General features: G+C 38.7%; 1 protein-coding gene and 1 long non-coding RNA gene across 2 annotated transcripts in view; both read left to right on the top strand.

The window, feature by feature from the left end:
* Positions 1 to 3,041, top strand: part of LOC139721578 (laminin subunit alpha-2-like) — a gene marked incomplete at its 5' end in the record, with an annotated part of 40,118 nt that extends 37,077 nt beyond the window's left edge. Inside the window, one exon of the mRNA XM_071632913.1 lies at positions 2,910 to 3,041. Within this exon, the coding sequence (XP_071489014.1) occupies positions 2,910 to 3,041 (132 nt within the window). The remainder of the gene's footprint in view (positions 1 to 2,909) is intronic.
* Positions 3,042 to 3,602: 561 nt separating this feature from the next.
* Positions 3,603 to 5,705, top strand: LOC139722618 (uncharacterized). Its single transcript, XR_011710287.1, has 3 exons — positions 3,603 to 3,733; positions 4,997 to 5,083; positions 5,649 to 5,705. It is a non-coding gene; the product is annotated as an uncharacterized lncRNA (long non-coding RNA).
* The last annotated feature ends 16,198 nt before the right edge of the window (positions 5,706 to 21,903 follow it).

Raw genomic sequence — 21,903 nt, forward strand, 5'->3', positions numbered from 1 at the left:
AACAGGGTAATAGAAAATGCATTGGCAAATGAAAGGTGCTACATTGAGCTGGGAATAAAAGGGTTATAGAAACTGCCATGCCAAATGAAAGGGTTTCCGCAGAGCTGGGAATAAAAGGGTTATAGAAAGTGTATTGCCAAATGAAAAGGGCTACACTGAGCTGGGAATAAAAGGGTTATAGAAAGTGTATTGCCAAATGAAAAGGGCTACACTGAGCTGGGAATAAAAGGGTTATAGAAACTGTCCTGCCAAATGAAAGGGTTTCCGCAGAGCTGGGAATAAAAGGGTTATAGAAAGTGTATTGCCACATGAAAAGGGCTGCACTGAGCTGGGAATAAAAGGGTTATAGAATTTGCCATGCCAAATGAAAAGGGCTACACTGAGCTGGGAATAAAAGGGTTATAGAAACTGTCTTGCCAAATGAAAGGGTTTCCGCAGAGCTGGGAATAAAAGGGTTATAGAAAGTGTATTGCCAAATGAAAAGGGCTACACTGAGCTGGGAATAAAAGGGTTATAGAAACTGTCTTGCCAAATAAAAAGTTTCCGCAGAGCTGGGAATAAAAGGGTTATAGAAAATGCATGGGCAAATGAAAGGGACTACACTGAGCTGGGAATAAAAGGGTTACAGAAAATGCATTTGCAAATGAAAGGGACTACACTGATCTGGGAATAAAAGGGTTATACAAAATGTCTTGCCAAATGAAAGGGTTTCCGCAGAGCTGGGAATAAAAGGGTTATAGAAAATACATTGGCTAATGAAAGGGGCTACACTGAGCTGGGAATAAAAGGGTTATAGAAAATGCATTTGCAAATAAAAGGGGCTCCATTGAGCTGGGAATAAAAGGGTTATAGAAATTGCATTGGCAAATGAAAGGTGCTACACTGACCTGGGAATAAAAGGGTTATAGAAACTGTCTTGCCAAATGAAAGGGTTTCCGCAGTGCTGGGAATAACAGGGTAATAGAAAATGCATTGGCAAATGAAAGGTGCTACATTGAGCTGGGAATAAAAGGGTTATAGAAACTGCCATGCCAAATGAAAGGGTTTCCGCAGAGCTGGGAATAAAAGGGTTATAGAAAGTGTATTGCCAAATGAAAAGGGCTACACTGAGCTGGGAATAAAAGGGTTATAGAAAGTGTATTGCCAAATGAAAAGGGCTACACTGAGCTGGGAATAAAAGGGTTATAGAAACTGTCCTGCCAAATGAAAGGGTTTCCGCAGAGCTGGGAATAAAAGGGTTATAGAAAGTGTATTGCCACATGAAAAGGGCTGCACTGAGCTGGGAATAAAAGGGTTATAGAATTTGCCATGCCAAATGAAAAGGGCTACACTGAGCTGGGAATAAAAGGGTTATAGAAACTGTCTTGCCAAATGAAAGGGTTTCCGCAGAGCTGGGAATAAAAGGGTTATAGAAAGTGTATTGCCAAATGAAAAGGGCTACACTGAGCTGGGAATAAAAGGGTTATAGAAACTGTCTTGCCAAATGAAAGGGTTTCCGCAGAGCTGGGAATAAAAGGGTAATAGAAAATGCATTGGCAAATGAAAGGGTCTACTCACTGCCATGCCAAATGAAAGGGGCTACACTGAGCTGGGAATAAAAGGGTTATAGAAACTGTCTTGCCAAATGAAAGGGTTTCCGCAGAGCTGGGAATAAAAGGGTTATAGAAAGTGTGTTGCCAAATGAAAAGGGTCTACTCAGAGCTGGAAATAAATGGGTTATAGAAACTGTCTTGCCAAATGAAAGTGTTTCCACAGAGCTGGGAATAAAAGGGTTATAGAAAATACTTTGGCAAATGAAAGGGGCTGCACTGAGCTGGGAATAAATGGGCTGTAAAAATTGTCCTACCAAATGAAAGGGTTTGGACAGAGCTGAGAATTAAAGGGTTATATAAATTGTTCTTCGAAATGAAAGGGTTTACACAGAGCTGGGAATAAAGACATGGGCTATAAAGATTGTCCTACCAAATGAAAGGGTTTGGACAGAGCTGAGAATTAAAGGGTTATATAAATTGTTCTTCGAAATGAAAGGGTTTACACAGAGCTGGGAATAAAGACATCTGACATACCGGGTAGTTGTTGTATGAAGAGTACCTAACAATTGAGGAATATTCCCATGTATATTCGGGCAAGCGTCTATGGGAAATGTGTGTTGTAGCAAAATCAAACCATCCTCAATGGGTTAGTGATCATACGAAGATTCAGACCGTGCATCATATTTTGCAGAAATATTATATTGTCTTAGAGGCATAGGAGGACCCACAGTGATTGTTCACATCCTTATGAAGACACAGTAATAATGTACATTGCTCATTTTCGGCAACTGGTTTTGATAAGACTGCTATACAGTAAACCTTTTCCACGGAGAGTGAGGAAAAGTGAGCCCTGTCCACTGAGACTGTCTGTGTTGATTTACGTTAGCAGCAATTGCCATGGCAACAGCCAATCAGCTTTCACTATGATTACATGTTGCCACGGTAGCTTTCATTTCCTTTTCAAGTTGATGAGTGTAGGGAATAGATTATGCCATTGGGTAGTGGTTATTCATGATACATGTATATGCAAGAATTGAAGATCTATCCCAATATGTATGCTGTCAATGGACTATAACTCTTCTCAATGTGTCTTTCAGCATTCTGTTTCCTTAGTGAAAAGATGCAAGTTTTGCAGCTTTATAATTGACGAAAATAGCAATGATATACACTGTAATCTAGTGAAATATTGTGGTTGATGTTGTTACAGCATCTTTTAAATCCCTTTATGCATGACATCATGTGTAACAGTGACCATTAGTAGGCATTTCACAGCATATGTGGCAGAAAGAAACACTTTCACTAGATATGATACAAAACCCAAAAAATGTCTTTTTTTTTAATTTTTTGTTTGTTTTTCTTTTTATTTTAATCATGTAGGAGTGTATGGCTGGCTTTGTGAGAGTAAAGGAGGGGCCATACCTGGGCAGGTGTGAGCTGTGTACGTGCCACAGACACTCAGATGTCTGTGACGATGGCTCTGGCCACTGTCAGGTAAGATGTCAGGTCTAGAGGGGAAGCTGGTCTCAGTGTGGAATTTATGGATTCAGTGTTGATGTTGGCTGTACTGTTGATGATTACTGGTGTAGTAGCCAGTCTTTCGAGTGTTGACATGGAAGTATGTTGACATGGAAGTAAGACTGAGCAGTTTGAATAGATCTTTAATGTTCATTAATGTTTGTTCTATAATATACATGTAGATACATGCATCTCTCTTTCTCTTTACAAATGTATACACTTTAAGGTAAATAAACAAACAAATAAATAAATAAATAAATGAATGAATGAATGAATGAATGAATGAATGAAGTAAATGACTAGATAAATACAATGTAGATAGATAGATAGATGGATAGATAGATAGACAGACAGATAGGCAGACAGATTGGTGGGTGGATTAAGAAATGAATAGATACGTTGTAGACAAAATGATAGATACACACACAGTGGTATCTTTGTTTAACGTATTCACAATTGATCCTACATATGTTTGAGGTACACATCAAATCTATGTTTCAACGAATCTAATTCATCTGCATGAGGTTAAAAACTGAAGGACATTTTCTTCATCTGCAGGATTGTCAGCACAACACCACTGGCTCCAGATGCCATCTCTGTGCCCCTGGTTTCTATGGCGATGCAACCCGGGGTAGACCGGATGACTGCCAGCCCTGTGCTTGTCCTCTCCAGATCCTGTCCAACAAGTCAGTAATGCCCCATATTTTTTTTCCACATTCTTCATCTCAATTGAGTGCTGTAAAGGATAGTGTTATCCTTCCATGCATCTATACAGAAAGGTGGTGTAACTCAACAGAGTCAGTGGCACTTACGACTTTCTGCTTCTCAAATATGACCCTCTTATCTTTAGCAAACTTGCAGTTTTGACAGAGTGGCAGCAGTATGATGACATTTAAACATTTGTCTTGTTCCATGGCTCGTAATCAATTTCGCAGACTCTGAACTGCTCATTGTCAAAACCAGTTGAATATTTCTGCAATATTGGATCACAGTTGTGTAGCTTTATGATAACGTATACATATACATCATGTGATCGGATGATCTTTGTGTTCTTATCACAAATAATTATATTGCTGAAATTTGAGACTAGATATGCAGCTCTGATATATTGCTGAAATTTGAGATTAATTATGCAGCTCTGACCCCCCCCAAAAAAAAAAAAAATAAATAAATAAATAAAATATATATATATATATATATATACATTATATCAGGGCTCCACACTAACTTTTATTTTTGGTGGCCCAAAGGCAAACATGCGACCTTTTTTGTTGGCCCGATCAGGTCACCAAATTCTTCATTTCTGAAATTTTGGCCCCAGGCCACCGTTAATGTCGAGCCCTGTATATATATATATATATATATATATATATATATATATATATATATATGCACAGAACTATCATGTACATGTAGCATTTCATCACTGCAGTGAATTGCCCAGTACTTCAAATCAGCAGTAGATATGAACTTGCTCTCCTGTTGTCTAAAGCTGATAAAAGTCATCTTGTTACATCAACAAGAAATCATAGCTCTCACCAATTTTTTCAATCTTTGAATAGTACATAATGAAAACTTAGGCAGACATGTTTTAAAGCTAAAACATATAAGGGCTTAAAATTCATCCTCCACATATTAGAATTTGCTTGCAATTTGCCTGCAATATACCAGAAAGCTCTACCAAAGAACTTATGCATTTGTGTACATGTTAGAGCCAAAATCAACATTACTGCAGCCACACAAAAACTATGTTTTCACTTTAAAGACTTGCCTCAGGCTAATGTTTAGTCCTGCAATGAAATCAGTCCATGTTAAGGCAGTCAAGTAAGGGGGAAAATAATTCCATACCCCGTCACTTTACAGTTTTGAATTAAAAACTTTGGTAAAATCTAAGAAAGTGAATCTAAGTTTAGCAGCAAGGTAAATGATGACATCTCTTTTACCTCCAGCTTCAGTCCCACCTGTAGATCAGCCAGCGATGGTGGATATGTCTGCACAGCTTGCCCCAGGGGCTACACGGGCAGATACTGTGAGAGGTATTGCTTGTTTCGCATCTCTTTCTTCTGTATTTGTTGACAGTTGTAAGAGAACAATCTCTTAGGACATGATTGGGCAAAGGTGACAATGAAGGATGATGATGAATGTACACAAGTGTTGAAAAATGGATTCAAAGATACGACACATAATATAGAGAAAGAAACAATACATATCGTATGAGAACTCAACTGTATGTTTTGTCTCCGTGCAGTGCAGATATAGTGAACTAACTTGATTATAATGGCAGTGAGTAATTCCTATAGTGGACATGAATAATAATAACAAAATATCTTCATTATTACGAAAAATTCCAACTCAAAGTTGTACAAATGGATGAAAGTCTTAGATGGATTACATGTACTATAATACCAGGTACTTGTTTTTGTACCACTCATAGCATGTGGAAAATGTGCATCTATGTTAATTCAGTGCTATTTTATGAATTTCATTTGCATCTTAAACACCTGTATATTCAACTTTGCTTTTATGATCATCATTATTCTGTATTTATCTTTGAGATTCTGGTACAATGTATCTTTGTTTGGTTGATTGTATTAACCAAAGGTGTGCCAACGGTTACTTCGGTGACCCATCTGTGCCCAATGGTGCCTGCCAACCCTGTGGATGCAATGAGCATGGCTCTGAGTCCTTGGTGTGTGATAAAGCAAGTGGTCAGTGTCCCTGCCTCCCAGGGGTCGGAGGTCGCAGCTGTGATGAGTGCGGACCACGGGAGGTGGTCGTAGATGATGGCTGCCAGTGTGAGTAGAATACTTAAAACTATGAATCTTGACTATGAAATCGTACTTTAAGATAATTACTGTATATAGTAATGATGTCCTTTTTACCCGCAGTATGCATATTTGGATGATATTTTACTTACATATTACATTTTGAGCGATCCACACTTTACAAATCCTGCTTTCCAGTGGACCACTCTTCATCTTTTTACTTTATACTTTTCTGTCAACCTTGTTAAGTATACAGTGCAGTTCTTGTTATTCTACTTGCACCTATTTTTTTCATTCCACACTTTTTTTAATGTATTTCTTATGAATTATAGATCAATATGATCTGTGTAAATGTTTGCTTTGTATTTTATTTCAGTCTTTGTTGAATGGAAATAAATGATGATTGAATTGATTTGAGAGAATAATAATGTCTCTTGCTGAATTACCACTCTTATAGCATGAAGTGGATGGATGTTATTTTTATCATTGTCAAACCTGAAATTAACTGAGAATTATTGTTAGGTTAGGCCACCATTATTCCAGTGCAATGTCTCAATCCTCAGATCAGATTATCCAGTGCAGAGACAGGCTGTTTATGTGGCTACACCACCAAGCCTACTTGCAAGTATGTCTGCTGGCAGTTATTTTCAGTTTCCCCCTCTGATTCACCTCTTTCTTTAGCTTGTAACGATGGGTGCACCTCCCCTCTCTTTGATGCCCTGGATGAGATGAGGCTATTGGTTGATGGTCTGAACATTACTCGCTTTGTCCCACCTCCCTGGCCCCAGCTCACTGACCTCTTCAATCAGGCTAATGACATCCAGGTAACAACTTATCCCTCCCCCCCCCCCCCAAAAAAAAAGGTCATGAACATCAAGTTTATGTACATTTAGAGTACATGTACCTTTTTGTCATGTATTTTTTTTTAACTTTCCCTGTATAAAGCTGCTGTCAGTGAATTAAGTACAATCTTATTTAAAGGTTGAAGGGTTATTGTTATCATATTCCTCTTCCCTATATATCTTCTGCACATTCCAACTGTGCTACAAACCACATGTACAAACAATAGCCGGGTTCACACGTACAAATTAGTGGGATGACGATCGCAATGCTCATCCCGAGTTTTTTTGCGAGCGTCCACACGTACCAAATTAGCGGGATGGCGATCGCGATCGGTATCCCTCTAATTTGGTGAGTGTCCACACCTACCAAATTATCCCGCTAATTGCCGATAGAGATAACAGCAAAGCTTGCAAACTGGGTCACACAGCACCCTTCTCTATCACTGCCTGCGCGCACTTACCTTTGTCCATTGTCTTTTATGCGTCAGTGGTGTGGTTCGCGCGCTGTTGTTGTTGTGCTCCAAAGAGGTGAAGGACCTCTTCGCAGAGGCCTCGCTGTTGTCATGTGCGTATTGCATGATGGGATGTAAAAACTCGAGATTCTAATCCCGACCGTTCACATGTACCAGCGCGGGGCCAATTATCCCGCTAATTGGCGAACCAGCGCAAGATTTCTTGGGATTAGCATCGCGATGCTTATCCCGCTAATTTTCGGGTTTTTTCTGTCCACACGTGCAAAAAACTCGCGATGCAAATCTCGAGATTTGTATCCCGCTAATTGGTGTACCTGTGAACCCGGCTAATAATTGTATTCTACATTTGTGTTTGTTCTGCAGTCATACTGTAGGCATTAACAAGTAACCATTGGAGGAGAAAAACAAAAAGAAATGCCCAAGATCTTCTGTAATGACACATTGAACATTGTTAAAGTTTGTTTGTGAATTACACCAGAATTTTTATTTCCATTTTCATATTCTTTTATCAATAGCAGTCCTCTACCAATTAAAAGAGTGAAGAAGTACATTGAGTTCTTTTTTAATTTTCTAAGGACTGTCACTGATCTAAATTGCTTCAATAGCTTATTATGCTGTGGTGCTATGTATTGTGCACCTTGTGTTTTTTCCAATACTTCTTTCAGCACCAGAAGTAGAAGTGTGCAAAGCTTTGCTTGTTATATGTATTGGAATTGCAACTCCTTATGACTAGAGAATTCGGATATTATTCACTGAGAGAGAAGAGTAGTATTTTGCAGTTGTTTATGGTAAGAACTTGGCAAATGTTTCAGTTTTGCCTTCAAGTGTGTTCCTCACATTCTTGATCAGTGGAACCTTTCTGGGCAAATGTTTCCACTGCCAATCAGATCTGTAGAAACCACCTGTTCAGATATGTTATCACAGCTAGTGATGATTAACCCTTTGCCCCCCCCCCCCCCCCCATATCACTCTGACACAGGAACAAATTGATTCATACAAGAGAGCCGTGGTAGCAGCCAATGAGTTAATAGGCTCCCTCCCCAACGGCACCAACGACCTGAGGGCTATGGCAAGGAGGCTGATTAGGAAGGTGAGATCTAACAATTACAGTCTAGTGGAGTGGTAGATTTTGACATATGACATCATGTGTGATATCATTTCTGACAGAACATTCATCATGTAGCACCGACACTGTAAATTTCCTTATCTCTTTCATCTGCTTTTGTTTTTGAGGAAATGAACATTAAATGTTCTGGGAAAGAAGTAAAATGCATGTAGTGGACAGCAGTAAAAACAATAAAGCTTCAGTCACAATAAACCATTTGACACTAAAAAGTTGTTTTGCTGCTATGTCTTGTGAATTTATATTTTGTGTAACATACATAAGCCTCTTTTCCCCATCTTGTTCTGTGGCCTTCCTTTTCGGTCTTGTTCAAACACCGATGTATGCACATCAGTTTAATGCTTTGTGGTTTTCTTAAGCTCTGTTTATATGTATTTTGTACTCTTTTCTCCCCGACACAGCTTGAAAAGACGACAGAAAAGGCCGACTTACTGGCTGCCAATGCTTCGGCGGTTCTAGACAGGGCTTCAGCTCTTCAAGCTCAGTTTGATTCCACCCAGATGTTAATCAGGGGTAAGAGCTCTCATATCCAGAAAAGATAAGCAGTCCTCATTGAAGACTAAAAAATTAATAGGGCTGCCTATCACCAGTAAAAGTAACTTGTCACTGTTAAAAGTTGCATCCATGTTTTGAATTTGTGTAAGTGTCAATAACTCTTTCAGGAAAAGGAGCGAAGTCAAGGAGCTAGTTTAATTCAATTCAATTCAATTCAATTCATTTCAAATCAATTCAATTCAATTCAATTCAATTCAATTCAATTCAATTCAATTCAATTCAATTTATTTATTTCATTCTCTTTTTTCCAACAAAACATAAGACAAAATAAGTCACAAATTATGTCATCGGCATGAGTTATGAGTGAGGGTGCCATGAAAAAGAAAAAAAAGATATATCGTGTTCAACTATTAACAAAAGAGATTAATGGTTCTAGGGGACAAAATGATAGATACAATGTATTCTCAGTCATAGTGTGTCCACCATGTTTTGGTTTTCAAAGCACTCAGTGACATACCCCAAGCACTGGTTATACTATACCATCTTCCACCATGTGTAGTATTAGAGGCATTTTGGATTTACAGTGTCTACACACACTCTCTCTCTGAGGCAAACACAAAGTTTGCATATTCTAAGTATGTATGGTGCTGTAAAGCAACATATTTTCACAGCATTAAAGTTTCACAAATTGGAGCTGACAGCATTTTATGCAGCATGAAATTTTAATAGCGAATTGCCACTGGCATTCATGTAATGCATTTAGTGTTGACAAGAACTTTTGCATGGCTTGTATTTTAATTTGGCAAATCTTGGCTCTCGCCAAATTCGCAAAATTAAAATGCATGCGAATATTTCCAGTTTTACAGTATATCCATTGGTGATGTGAAGACCCTGGTCACAGAGTAATTAACCTGTTGAAGATTAGTCCCGAGTATATGCTGGCAGGTATATAGGAAATGTATGTTAGGACAAAATCAGCTCATCCTCAATGGTTAAAAGATCTGATATACCCGGCAAGTCTCAGATCTTGCCTGAAAGATGTTATCCTGTCCTTATTTTACTGTGCCAGCTGATTTACAAACACATCAGCATATCATTACCCAGCCGCTAAAATCAAACCTGTGCGGACAACTCCGCCTACAGTTACGAGATGCATAGTTTCATTATGGGAAAGAATTCTAATTAACATCAGTGACAATGAGGAGACGAATGTTTGAAAGGAATCATCACCTTCCAATGTGCTTGTGCTTCAGGGACTGCCGACTACCTGAGGAACCTTGTTGTGAATGAGGGTCTCCTCACAGCCAGAGAGAATGCAAAGTACATCACCAGGGCTCAGATGATGTTGGAAGAGATGAGGAGGAGGGGATTTTCTGACGTGGAGGCTGCGGTATCCGAGGAGTTAAGGTGATTCATAATATATCTGTGTCTCATCAGAATGACTTTTCATTGTTTTGATTCATGATCATGATATTGACAAATAATTTGTCTTTTCATATTGTGGTTGCTGTAATGTCTTTTTATTATTTCAGGTCCATCTAAAAGGGGAAAAATAAGAATTCACCTTGTGGATATTCTTTATATTCCATAGAAGTAATGCCAAAAATCAAAAGATCTATTTTTGGTTTGCAGAAGATATAAATGTGTATTTGTTTTCTTATGTACTGTAAATTGAGTGTATTCTAAAGATCTTCTGGTTGTTTTTCTTGTTTCAAGAGTGAGGTACAGTCTGACAGGAAGAAAGAAATACAAAATGTTGATTATAGTTAAGGTTAAAGTACCTTGGTAGAAATAGGATACTGCTGTGAGAAAAGCCCTCGGCTCCAATTCGTGAAATTTTCATGCCGTGAATATATCGTGTTTTACAGTATGCCACTAGCCTTTTAGAAAAGCACATTTAGAAAATAGGTTGTTTATATTCATATATACTTTCATATACTAGCATGGTCCAGGGCTCTTAAACATATAATAAATTCTACTTTTAAAAAAATGTATGTCACAAAACAAAATTGATTGTAGCTCAACAGCATAAAAATCATTCTCGATCATGTCTCTTTTTTCTTCTTTTCTTTTCATTGAATCATCAATGCTCCAGTGTGGAAAACATGGAAGTAAAAAAAAATCAATGAAACAGGACTCTTTTTTTTTGGGGGGGGGGGGGGGGGATTGTAGAAATCATTTGGAAGAACTGGATACCTTTTTTAGAATACAGAAAATAATTGTTTTTTTTTTCTTGACAGACTGGCCAACTTGACACTCCAGAAGACAGCCAATGGCTATGCGGCAATGTTGAGGGCGCTATACAGCAGGATCGGCGCCCTCAAGGGAGACCTCAGCCAACTCATCCTTAAGCTGGAGGATCTGCTGCTGCGGTGCAGGACGGCAAACAAATTCTCTACCAGCGCCATGGAGATCATCGACGACGGCAATGAGACCTGTGCAGCTATAATGGTGTGTTTCGTCCTCCTTTCATGTTGTTGTTGCTTTTATCATTTTAGTCCTTTTATTTTCCCTTCATCACCATTCCTGTCTATTTCCTTTATCATATTCTTTTCAGTATTTTCAAATAATTTCTTCTCATTTTCTGTGTTCTTGTGTATCACTGTAACTGTGGTCCTGCACCACAAAACCAAAAAAAAAGTTACCGGACATGGATTTTAAGTTATGAGCAGATTCTGAAAGTGCAGACTTTAAGCTTTAAAATGGTGTATAAAACAATTCAAATGGACTCTCCCAACCTATCTAAATATTGGGAAGAAAACAAACACTCTGGAAAAGTGTGTACTGAGAAAAGAGGCTTTTTGTGACTTTTTGTTGGTTTTGTGATGCATGGTCACAAAGTATAATTCTTCTTTGCATTTCCTTGATTTTCTTTTTCCCTATGCATTTTTTTAGCTTTTGTCTAGTTATGTCTTTCCCCAGTTGTATCTACCTTCACCTACAGCTTTCTTGACATTCTTTTATCCACTCCAGTGTGGACTTGATAAATTGTTTTATATTCAGAAATTGTGCAATGGCAACTATGATGTGTTCAGTAATGACTATGTTGCTTCTAGTGGTCTATACAGGCACCAAAAAATAAAAGAAGAAAACTGTCTCGATCCTCTGAAAAACTTGGCCAGAGATAAAACCCATCATGGCTGAATGCAAAACAAACATTTACGAATAACAGTGTCTTGTAGAGTCGGTTGTCACAATAGAGGTAACATATGATAGAGTACTAAAGTATAATGCCGTAACCATTCATTGCCATGGAAACTGTATCAAAGCAACCTCACCTGGCCAGAGTGTTAACTCTTTATGTGCCATGGTGGAAACCCCCTGTGTGCCACGTTATTCTGAGACACGAAGGTAGTCATGCTTTGAGAAAGAATTCTGTTTTTCCAATGTGTATAACTTCTACAAATTTCTGTTAAGATGGGCATAATAGTATTCAAAGCAAAGTTAAAGACGAATGCCAAGCTTTGTTTCGATATAAATTGTATGACGAATCTATTTTCAATTTTTCTTTTGAATGACCAGTTGCTACATTACTGTAAAGGCATGACTTTTGCACATAAAACCGTGACAGAAACTTAGAATGTACGAGCAAATATAGTTGGGAAAACCGCTTGATAGTCAATCACCACATAGAATGCGAGCCGTATATGAGAGGAACAAAAGCACGAGAAACGCTTCCATTGTGCCGCGGGATTAGCAGTGATTAGCGATTTATCGATCGGTTTTGGCGGCTTTGTTTGTTGAGCAGAATATGCGAAGTTGGCACGCCGTCGACTGAGTCGGACGTGCGAACGTGGCACATAAAGAGTTAATGCGCAGACCTGGTTCCAACCCAAGCTATAACAAAAGACTGTGACATCATCACCTCAGTACTCTATAAGAAGGAGTAAACTCTTATAAATGATATACTACATTATGAACGTTCCCCTCTGCCCCTCTGACCCGTTCCATTCCATTTTATTTTTTCTTTTTTACCCAGAACATCACTGACCAGGTGCAGAAGAAGAGCGAAGAAAGCAAACGTGACATCTCAGATGCAGACTTACTGCTGGACGCAGCAGAAGACCTACTGGCGATGGTCAGCGATGGTATGGAGGTAAGATTTGTGATGTCTGTACATCATTCACTCTCTATATAAACAGCTTTGCAGTGACCTACATACTGTAGCTAAAGAGTGGGGGGGGGGGCTCTTTGGAGATTTGTTAACTATCAAGTGTGCTCTGCCATTATTATATTTTTTTATAAATTTTATTTGAGAAATAGAAAAACAGAAAGGCACATATTTGACAATAAGATTATGTTGAAATCCTAGAAAGAATTTAAGATAATGAATAATAGTGCAATGACTATTCAAAAGAAGAAAAAAAAAGAAATAATGATGTAAGGAAAAAGGAAGAGATCAGACCAAAACAAGTAGAGTGGCATTTTAAGATGGGAATTAAGACCTTTGAGAAATATCTGATGTTATGTATGCTTGGGGAGGGAAACTAGAAAAGATTACATAATGTTGTAAGCCGGGTTAATGATGACGCTGACGATGACAGTCCCCATGAGTTGAAATTGCAATGATTTATTGAGCAAATCAAATAGACAGTCTAAACTCCGCACTGTCCTCAGCTACATGTCGAATACAGAGTGAATAACAGATACAGGCCTATTAACTATTCAACATAGCAGAGCTCATAGAGAATACATTTGTATGTCCATTCTCTCTCAAGTGAAAGTGAAGAATCCAGAATCAATCAAATCTGCGTCATTATATTCACATGAAAAATAAAAGTTGCGTTGTGCCCATGCCAACCACACGCACACTGCGCCATTGGCATGGACACAACGCGCCTCAACGCATTGACGCAACAATAACAGACCGCATATTTCCATTTACCACAAACTTCCCCGCGATTATATAACACAACCATGGGTTATATAATCCCAATTACATCATATCATTTTCATAACATTATACATAATAATACATAACAAAAAAATCCCCGCTCTTCATGTCAAATCATTACACTTTACAGCAATTTCATATAAGAGCGGATTAACAGCACATAATGCTATACAAAAATATACTTCAGGAAAGCGTGTGTGTTTCCCGCTTTTCCAGTCAAATATACAAACGTCTAAATACTACAAAATTGAACTTTATACATGAAATCTGCCAAGAGCTGAAACTCTTGAATCTTCCAAATTTACAGTAAATCATACAAACTCATTTGATACATGGCATAAATGTTCCGCGCCAAGAGAATAACACATCAATATGTTACAATTTTCTTCAGTTCCGTTTCGATGTAGAACTCAGCCGTCCCACATTGTCAGTTATGTACAGAATATCCGAGAAAACAATACATGAAAACCCGTCAAACATGCCGTAACAGAACATGTTCTATACATTGTATATAAAACCATACATCAATGTGTATAGTTCAAATTTATCGAGACGCAATATATAGACAAGTCTCTTAATACACATGCCAAATGCATACAACAACACAACAACTTCCCCGCGATTATATCATACGACCCGTATGATAATAATCTATTTTCTAAGAGTAATATTTCTCAATTACTCAATATAACACATATCAGGAAATGCAACAGTTAAAACAAAGTGAAGTCACAGAATGTTAGAATTCACTACTGACAAATATGAGCTTCCCCGCTTTAGCAAGCGAATGATAAAGATAACTTCCCCGCTTTATGTGTCATATCGTCACAGTCAACAATTTGCTCATTGACAAAACTTCACACAAACAAATTAATTAAAGGATCAGTCAAAGCATGAATTCTCGACCAACTATATCTCATTATCAAAAGTTTCTGAATCACTGAACAACCACTAAATATATTGTCAGAATGCCATGTTGCTCAGCTTCCAACAAAACAATGAAAACAATGGCTATAGTTCCTTCATTTTTCCACATAGCAGTGATTTCAAATACTTTCTTATCACTATTCAAATATCTCATTCAAAACTTCTTATCAATCACATATCAATTACAATAACCATATTACATTGTATATTGATAATCATTTCTCGCATTGATATTGCATCTCTAAATGCGCATAGTTCCTAAATCCATTGCTACTTGAGATGGTACACAAGTTTCAGCTGCAGTCATGAACGTATGTAAGTGAATCAACTCACAACAAATTCCATGAACGGACAGCGGATTTCTAACCTGCAGCAACCAAGCTTTCATGAAAATTCGGTCTCCAATTGGACTCCCAGGGCCCCCATACTGTTCCCTGAACATGACATCCATGCTTCCACATGTTACAGTTAACTGGTGTGCATGCCTCCCTTGTTGTTACACTATTGACAACAATGCTGATGTCACCATGAGAAATATTCTCCCCTTTTGGAATTGACCGCTCCTTTGGCGCTAAGTGAGTTCTCAGTGGCTGCACTTTTGCATGCTTTTGAACATCCTGACCTTCATGTGATAATTCGGGACCCCTCTCGGTACCCTCTCCCACAGGTTTTGCAATTAGAAGCACCCCAGCATCTAAATCCTTTGCATCAACCTGTTCATCACATGACTCATGTCCATGTCCCCTAGCATCAATTTCTGCACCACCCTCATCTACATCAACGCAACCCAGAATCTGCGATCCCCCATCCAAAAGAGAAGATATCGCATCCTCCTTCTCCTGTCCAGCTGTATCTGAGGAAAGATCTAGCTGCTGAGCAACCGGGTCAGTGAACACTCCTTGTGTTCCAGCATCAGCACTCCCAGTTTTCAGCCCATCTCCCTCTAGCATACAGTCTTCACGGAGAACTAACAGTGCTTCTCTCCTAAACACTTCAAATCGGCCTCCCCTATTTTTCATGTGCAAACGCCTCAAGAAGATACGTTCCCTCTCATCCCGTGTTCCACTGACAAACTGACTGGACAGAGCTTCGTCTCTAAGCTGCCTCAGAGCCGCAGCTTCCTTCTCATCGTCTGCAGCATCTACCAATTTTGCATAAAGACGCATGAGAGCCCTACTGAAGTCTGCCAAGTCTTCACTATCATGTTGAACACGATTATAGAACAAGCATCGCAAATAGTGAGAATTCTCTCGACTAAAACACAGACGGAGAGCTTTTACAACCTCTGTAAAACTCCTCCTCTTCTCTTCAGACAGGCAATAGATAATCTCCTCTCTTGCTGACCCTGTGAGATTGCTCACTAAAACTCTAGCCTTTTCCTCATCACTTAAACTGAAAGGTTCAGCTGTCAGATTAAACATTTCCATCCAGTTAGAAAAAGGTGTTTCAGTGCCATCTTCACAATACCCACTAAACTTTTCAATCTGAGCATGGCCTAGAGCGAGATTTACACACAACCCTTTCATCGCCTGTCCAAATGATGTCGAAGAGAAATTATCAATTTGCACATCCTTATAAACAATCTGTTCACACATGACTAATTACGCAGTTTGACCAATTAGAAATCTCTAATACACGTCATTTTCAAACATGAAACGTAATGCCCAAATGGCATCACAGGTCAAAATCTGCCTGAAGTCCAATCGGTTTAAACGAAAGTTATCAAATACTTGTTCAGTGCGTGAGATGCCAGCTCCAACCGTCACATCCTGATCGATGTCCTGCTGCTCCTGTGGTACACTCGCGCTGATAGACATCTACGGCAAACTCTCGATGCACCATTTGCTCCAGTCTTCAATCTGCTACCGACGAGCCTAATCATCTTGAAGTTGCCTCACAGAGTAGCGTTATTCTACCAGAGCTGATCAACGTACACCATCAAGATCACTCCTGCATACTCCTGTCTGCTACCAAAGTGTCGTCAAAACAGCAGGTCTCCTCGGAGCGAAACGTGGATCATTCTTCCGTCATACTCGAGGCTGTTATTCGTTGATCAGGGTTCTTCAACTCGATGAACCGTCAGAACGTCGCAATCCGCCAGGCTGTCATCATCCCACTCCTGACACCATTTGTTGTAAGCCGGGTTAATGATGACGCTGACGATGACAGTCCCCATGAGTTGAAATTGCAATGATTTATTGAGCAAATCAAATAGACAGTCTAAACTCCGCACTGTCCTCAGCTACATGTCGAATACAGAGTGAATAACAGATACAGGCCTATTAACTATTCAACATAGCAGAGCTCATAGAGAATACATTTGTATACCATCCTCTCTCAAGTGAAAGTGAAGAATCCAGAATCAATCAAATCTGCGTCATTATATTCACATGAAAAATAAAAGTTGCGTTGTGCCCATGCCAACCACACGCACACTGCGCCATTGGCATGGACACAACGCGCCTCAACGCATTGACGCAACAATAACAGACCGCATATTTCCATTTACCACAATAAGATTATTTAATTTCAGTCAAGTAATGTTACTTTGTTACTTCTTCAGTTTGTAAAAATGTGTATCTTCATAAATGATCTCATACTGTATTTATATTCTTAGCATACGTCATTCTAATACATTTTCCAATATAATGTAGATGTATAGAGGAAAAGTTTTTTGGACAGAGGTATTGTGCTGTCAGAAGTTGATATAATGATTCATGATTACAATACATGATGACGAATGCCTGCATCCTTCTGCAGGAAATGCGAGCGGACCACAGCAACTTGACATCCCTTTTGCCAGACCTGAGAGCAAGAGTTGGGGACGGGGAGACGGACCTTGATGAACTGACCGAGCTGACCGAAGCAGCCGTGGAACATGCCAACAACACCCTCAACGAGTCTCGTCATTTGCAGAAGTAAGTCGAAAATTTTATCTCCAACCCGATTCATCATCTGATGCCATTGGAATGGATGTAAACAAAATATTCTTCTCCCAATCATAATCATGGTGTATTTTTTCCACCCCAGCATGTGCAACCTTCAGGCATTATACCTTGGAAATTCTTTAATCTTGAATCTTGAATATTTAAACCCCCTGTGAGGCAGATGCTTTATACAAATTATAACATATTTTCCTCAATCAAAGATGACATGGCACATAAAGCAACTAAATTTTTTATGACTTCTTAGTTGTAAGTGTAATTTTGTAATCATGTTAATTTGCAATATTTTCAACCTTTCACTGCCTACTTGCCAAAATATTACCAGAAGCAAGGAACTCAAACTCTGCATAAGTTTAAAGGTACATGTATAGTCATTTTTCAAAGTTTTCTCACCAAATGTGTATTAAACTAGCATTGTAAATTTCCAAGAATATAGACATTGACTCTTATCTTGGTATCAGGTTTGATGTTTCTTTTGAAGTTCTTTTTTGAAAATTTTGTTATCTTTTCAGCCTTCTGCTGCCTACCCAGCGTCATGCTAACAGCTCCCTCCAGGCCGTGAGGGCGTACTCCGACATACTGGCTGCTATTGACGATGCCCACAATGCATCAGTGGAGGCCATGAGGGCAGCAGACAGAGCACATGACAAGGCAAATTTACTTTCTGAGTCTTTTCATTCAACAATACTTTTACTATGTACATTAGCACCCTGGAACTCTGTCTTTCTGTGTTTTGTATGCAGCAATATTGATGCATTTATATGAAAGAAAATACATGTAGTTCTTCTAGCAGTCAGTGGAATATAATTCAGTCAACATGGGTGTACAGATAGGTGGTAGTAGTGAGGTATATACTACAACATGTATGAGACACAATGGCATTTATTCCCTTCCTTGTAAGGATTAAATTCTGTATAAATCTGAATATGAGAAAAACAAAAACCAATTTGAAAATATTTTACCTTTTGTAAAGACCAAAGACAGGCATCTTTTTTTCATTTTTTTTTTTCAACCTAATGTGAGAGATTGAAGTATATATAGATATTGTATATTATTCTGTTTGAAAATAATCATCTCAATATAAAAAAGAAAGACTGATATGCATGTAGTGTTAATTTCGTAAATGTAAGATTGAACATGATATTAATTTTTTTTTCAAATAATATTTATAGTAGAAGAAAAGTCACATGTTCTACATGTCTGTGGTGGATATACCTGAAGCCTGTGAAATATAATAAGACATCTTAAATAGAAAAATCCTGAATATGAGCACACCATGCAACTGGATTAATGTACTCATGCTTTCTTGGTTTGAAAAAAGAAAGAAAGAAAGATTAATCTATTATTATAAATCTCTATCAGGGGGCCTTGTCTTTACACACTAGCAACAATTGAATCAATGTTTATTCTAGTCTGTTGCAAGTATGGGACCTGTTGCTATGGTAACTGTTGTAAGTCCCTTGAAGAAAACAGTGCCAAGAATCGTGTTCCCGTCTTTATCGTAGGTCTTTGCCGATGGAGGGGAGTCCATCGTTCAGCAAGCCATGCGTCTCAAGGAAGCTGGTGAAGACCAGCTTGCACAGACTGCTGCCCTCAACGGTGAACTGAAGTCCATGGCAGGTGACCTTGCCACCTTGAGAGGTCGTCTGAATGACACAGAGGTTATCCATGACAGAGTCAGTGAGACGCTGGCTGAGATCAACGCTGCACTGCCTCCGTTAGAAGAAGGTGAAACAAACAATTTTTAGCTGGTGATGTAATGATTGATGCTGTCGGTAACCCATTCTGTGCCAACGACTTTGCACATTGTGTACAATACTGTAGGATGTTCTGTACCAATTGACGCTCAAGGCAGGCAGAGGGCTAACCATTACTCTACTTTTTACCAGCTTTGTCGGCAAAGATGGATGAGTATGCCTTCTGTGTACATTAAAGGGATGGTGTAGTTTCAGTTGAGATGGAGCTTCAGGTCTCTGAACTTTTTTTGTGAGATATAGAGAATCATCTTATGAAATATGAAAGAGGATGCAGTTCTATCTAGAGGAATTCGAAGTTTGTTTGATGAAAATCTGTTCTGAAGTGGCTAAGATAAAAAAACAAAAAACAAAGTGGTACTAATATGTGAGGGATCCCACTCTTTATTAGGTTACCTTTATTTTTTGATATCTCAGTCATTTCCAAAACAATTTTCATCAAATAAACTTTGAATTCCTCTTAGAATTGTATCCTCTTTCATATTTCAAAAAGTTTCTCTTTGTCTCACAAAAAAGTTGGAAACCTGAAGCTTTGTCTCAACCAAAACTATACCATCCCTTTAAGGAACAAGAGATGCAGTCCAGTCACAAGTGATGAAATACATAGTCACTTTGTGATGCAAGGAAACAATAAAAACACTAGTAAAGACCTTTTGTAGGTGTTTGTTGGCATATCATATTCTGAAGTTGAAGACATACTAGTAGTACCATGCTGTCAATCCATACTACAACCATTACATGTCAAAAGAATTTTTTATGGTCGTATCAAATTAATTAGTCGGTAATTCATGAAATTAATTTATGCTTAAATGTGTTGAAAAAAGTAAAGGAAGTTAGAGGAAATATGGAGAACTGTGAAAAAGAGGAGAGCTTTGTCATGAGACAAGAGATCAAAAGAAAGAAGGAAAATGGAAAGAAAAATAGTTTATTACATGGAAACTTCTTCGCTAAAAGTAACAACTTTTTCTAAATGCTTTCATTTTGTCTCAATTCCTTTTGAAATGAATTGGAGTTGGAAAATATATAAGCAAAAGGAAAATACTGTCCTGCTCTAAATATCTTGTTTGTTTGTGTTACAGACATCACAACAGATGCCGAGAGGGCCCTGAATGTTTCCATGGCAGCCGAGAAGCTAGCAGAAAGTGCCAGAAACAAAGCAGAGCAGTTCATCCGACGAGGTGAAGTGCTGAAGAGCAAAGTTGATGGGCTGGGACGGAAGTTCGAGGAATACGTCAACATGACGGATGACATCCGAAACTCCGGTAAGAGGCTTCTCTCAGTTAACGATGCAGTGATTAGTAGCAGCAGAAACAACTTACCAAAAGTTTATGCTTGGATCTCCCACAAAGGGTTTCCATGGCAACACCAAGGTTTGTCCTAGATTTCCTTACCACATATAGCAGGTGACAAATTGAAAAAACAAACAAACAAAAACTGGAAAAGCACTCTGAGAGCGCAGACCTCTGCCAAGCAGCTCATTTCCACCACTGATCTTGTTTTTCCATAGAGATCAGTGATTTCCACCCATATATACACTTGCTAAAAATCGCCCAGTTTCTCAATATACATTGTAGAAGCCTTTTGATACGTCATCAGCTTCCAGCTGCGCAGCGCTTCACCCAAGGAGAGCACGCTTTTACGTGCACTCATGCAAACCTCAAATACGCGTGGCTTGATCTCCAAGTTCATTGACCCTACCTGCCAAAAGAGAAAAATCCTTCAAAAATTCATGAAAATTCCCAGATCACTACCAAAACATAATCATCTGCTCTTTGTGTCATTATCATCTTTTCCTGTAAGTTTCATCCAAATTCGTTAACAACTTTTTGAGTGATTTTGCACACAAACAAACCAATGCTGGAAAAAACAAAACAAAAAACAAAATATAACCTCCTTGGCAGAATAGCAAGCAAACTCAAGGTGTAGAAATCAGACTGAAATTAAGTACCGAAGTGATGATGTTATAGTGTTTTCTTATAGCCCAGTGCTGGTTCCAAACAAGATGTCCCAGCACAAGGTTTTGGGCAGTGGCTTGGAACCGGGTGCAAGCATAGTTAGCAACCATTGTGTTTGCAGATATGTGGGTTATGTGAGGTTGTTTAGAACCAATTTCCACGGCTATAAATGGCAATGTCATTACACGTCAGTGCCTTTTATAAAATGGGCTTTAAAATCTGTGCAATCTAATTGGTCAATTGTCATGCATTGATTTTTACTGATCCACACTGAGCCATGCGTCCGTTAAAATCCGAACGCATGGCTCAAGTCTTGTACAGTGTTGTAGGTGTGCCGGGTGCATGATGGGAAAAATGGTTGTATTTCATGAATTTAAGGGCCCATTTTATAACACAAATGATGCACTGGCCTATTTCGTGGATCAGTGAGAATTGGATGCTCTCGTTTAAACTTTGGAATAGTCTAAAACCCACTTGCTGCGCTCGTGGGTTTAAACAGTTCCAAAGTTAAACTCGCGCATCCAATTCTCACCCATCCACCCTGTCCTATGCATCATTTGTATAATGAATATCAGAAGCATTAGATACAGGTTTGTATTTCTGGGTTCAGTGGCCTATGTGTGAAGTGCGTGATAAGTTTGTTGACCTTAGTGGTACAGGTGTTTCTTGCAGATTTCACTGCC

The sequence above is a fragment of the Diadema antillarum genome, unplaced genomic scaffold (genome assembly GCF_040938485.1).
Source record: "Diadema antillarum isolate AM-2024a unplaced genomic scaffold, OU_Dant_1.0 scf00000014, whole genome shotgun sequence".
Taxonomy (NCBI): domain Eukaryota; kingdom Metazoa; phylum Echinodermata; class Echinoidea; order Diadematoida; family Diadematidae; genus Diadema; species Diadema antillarum.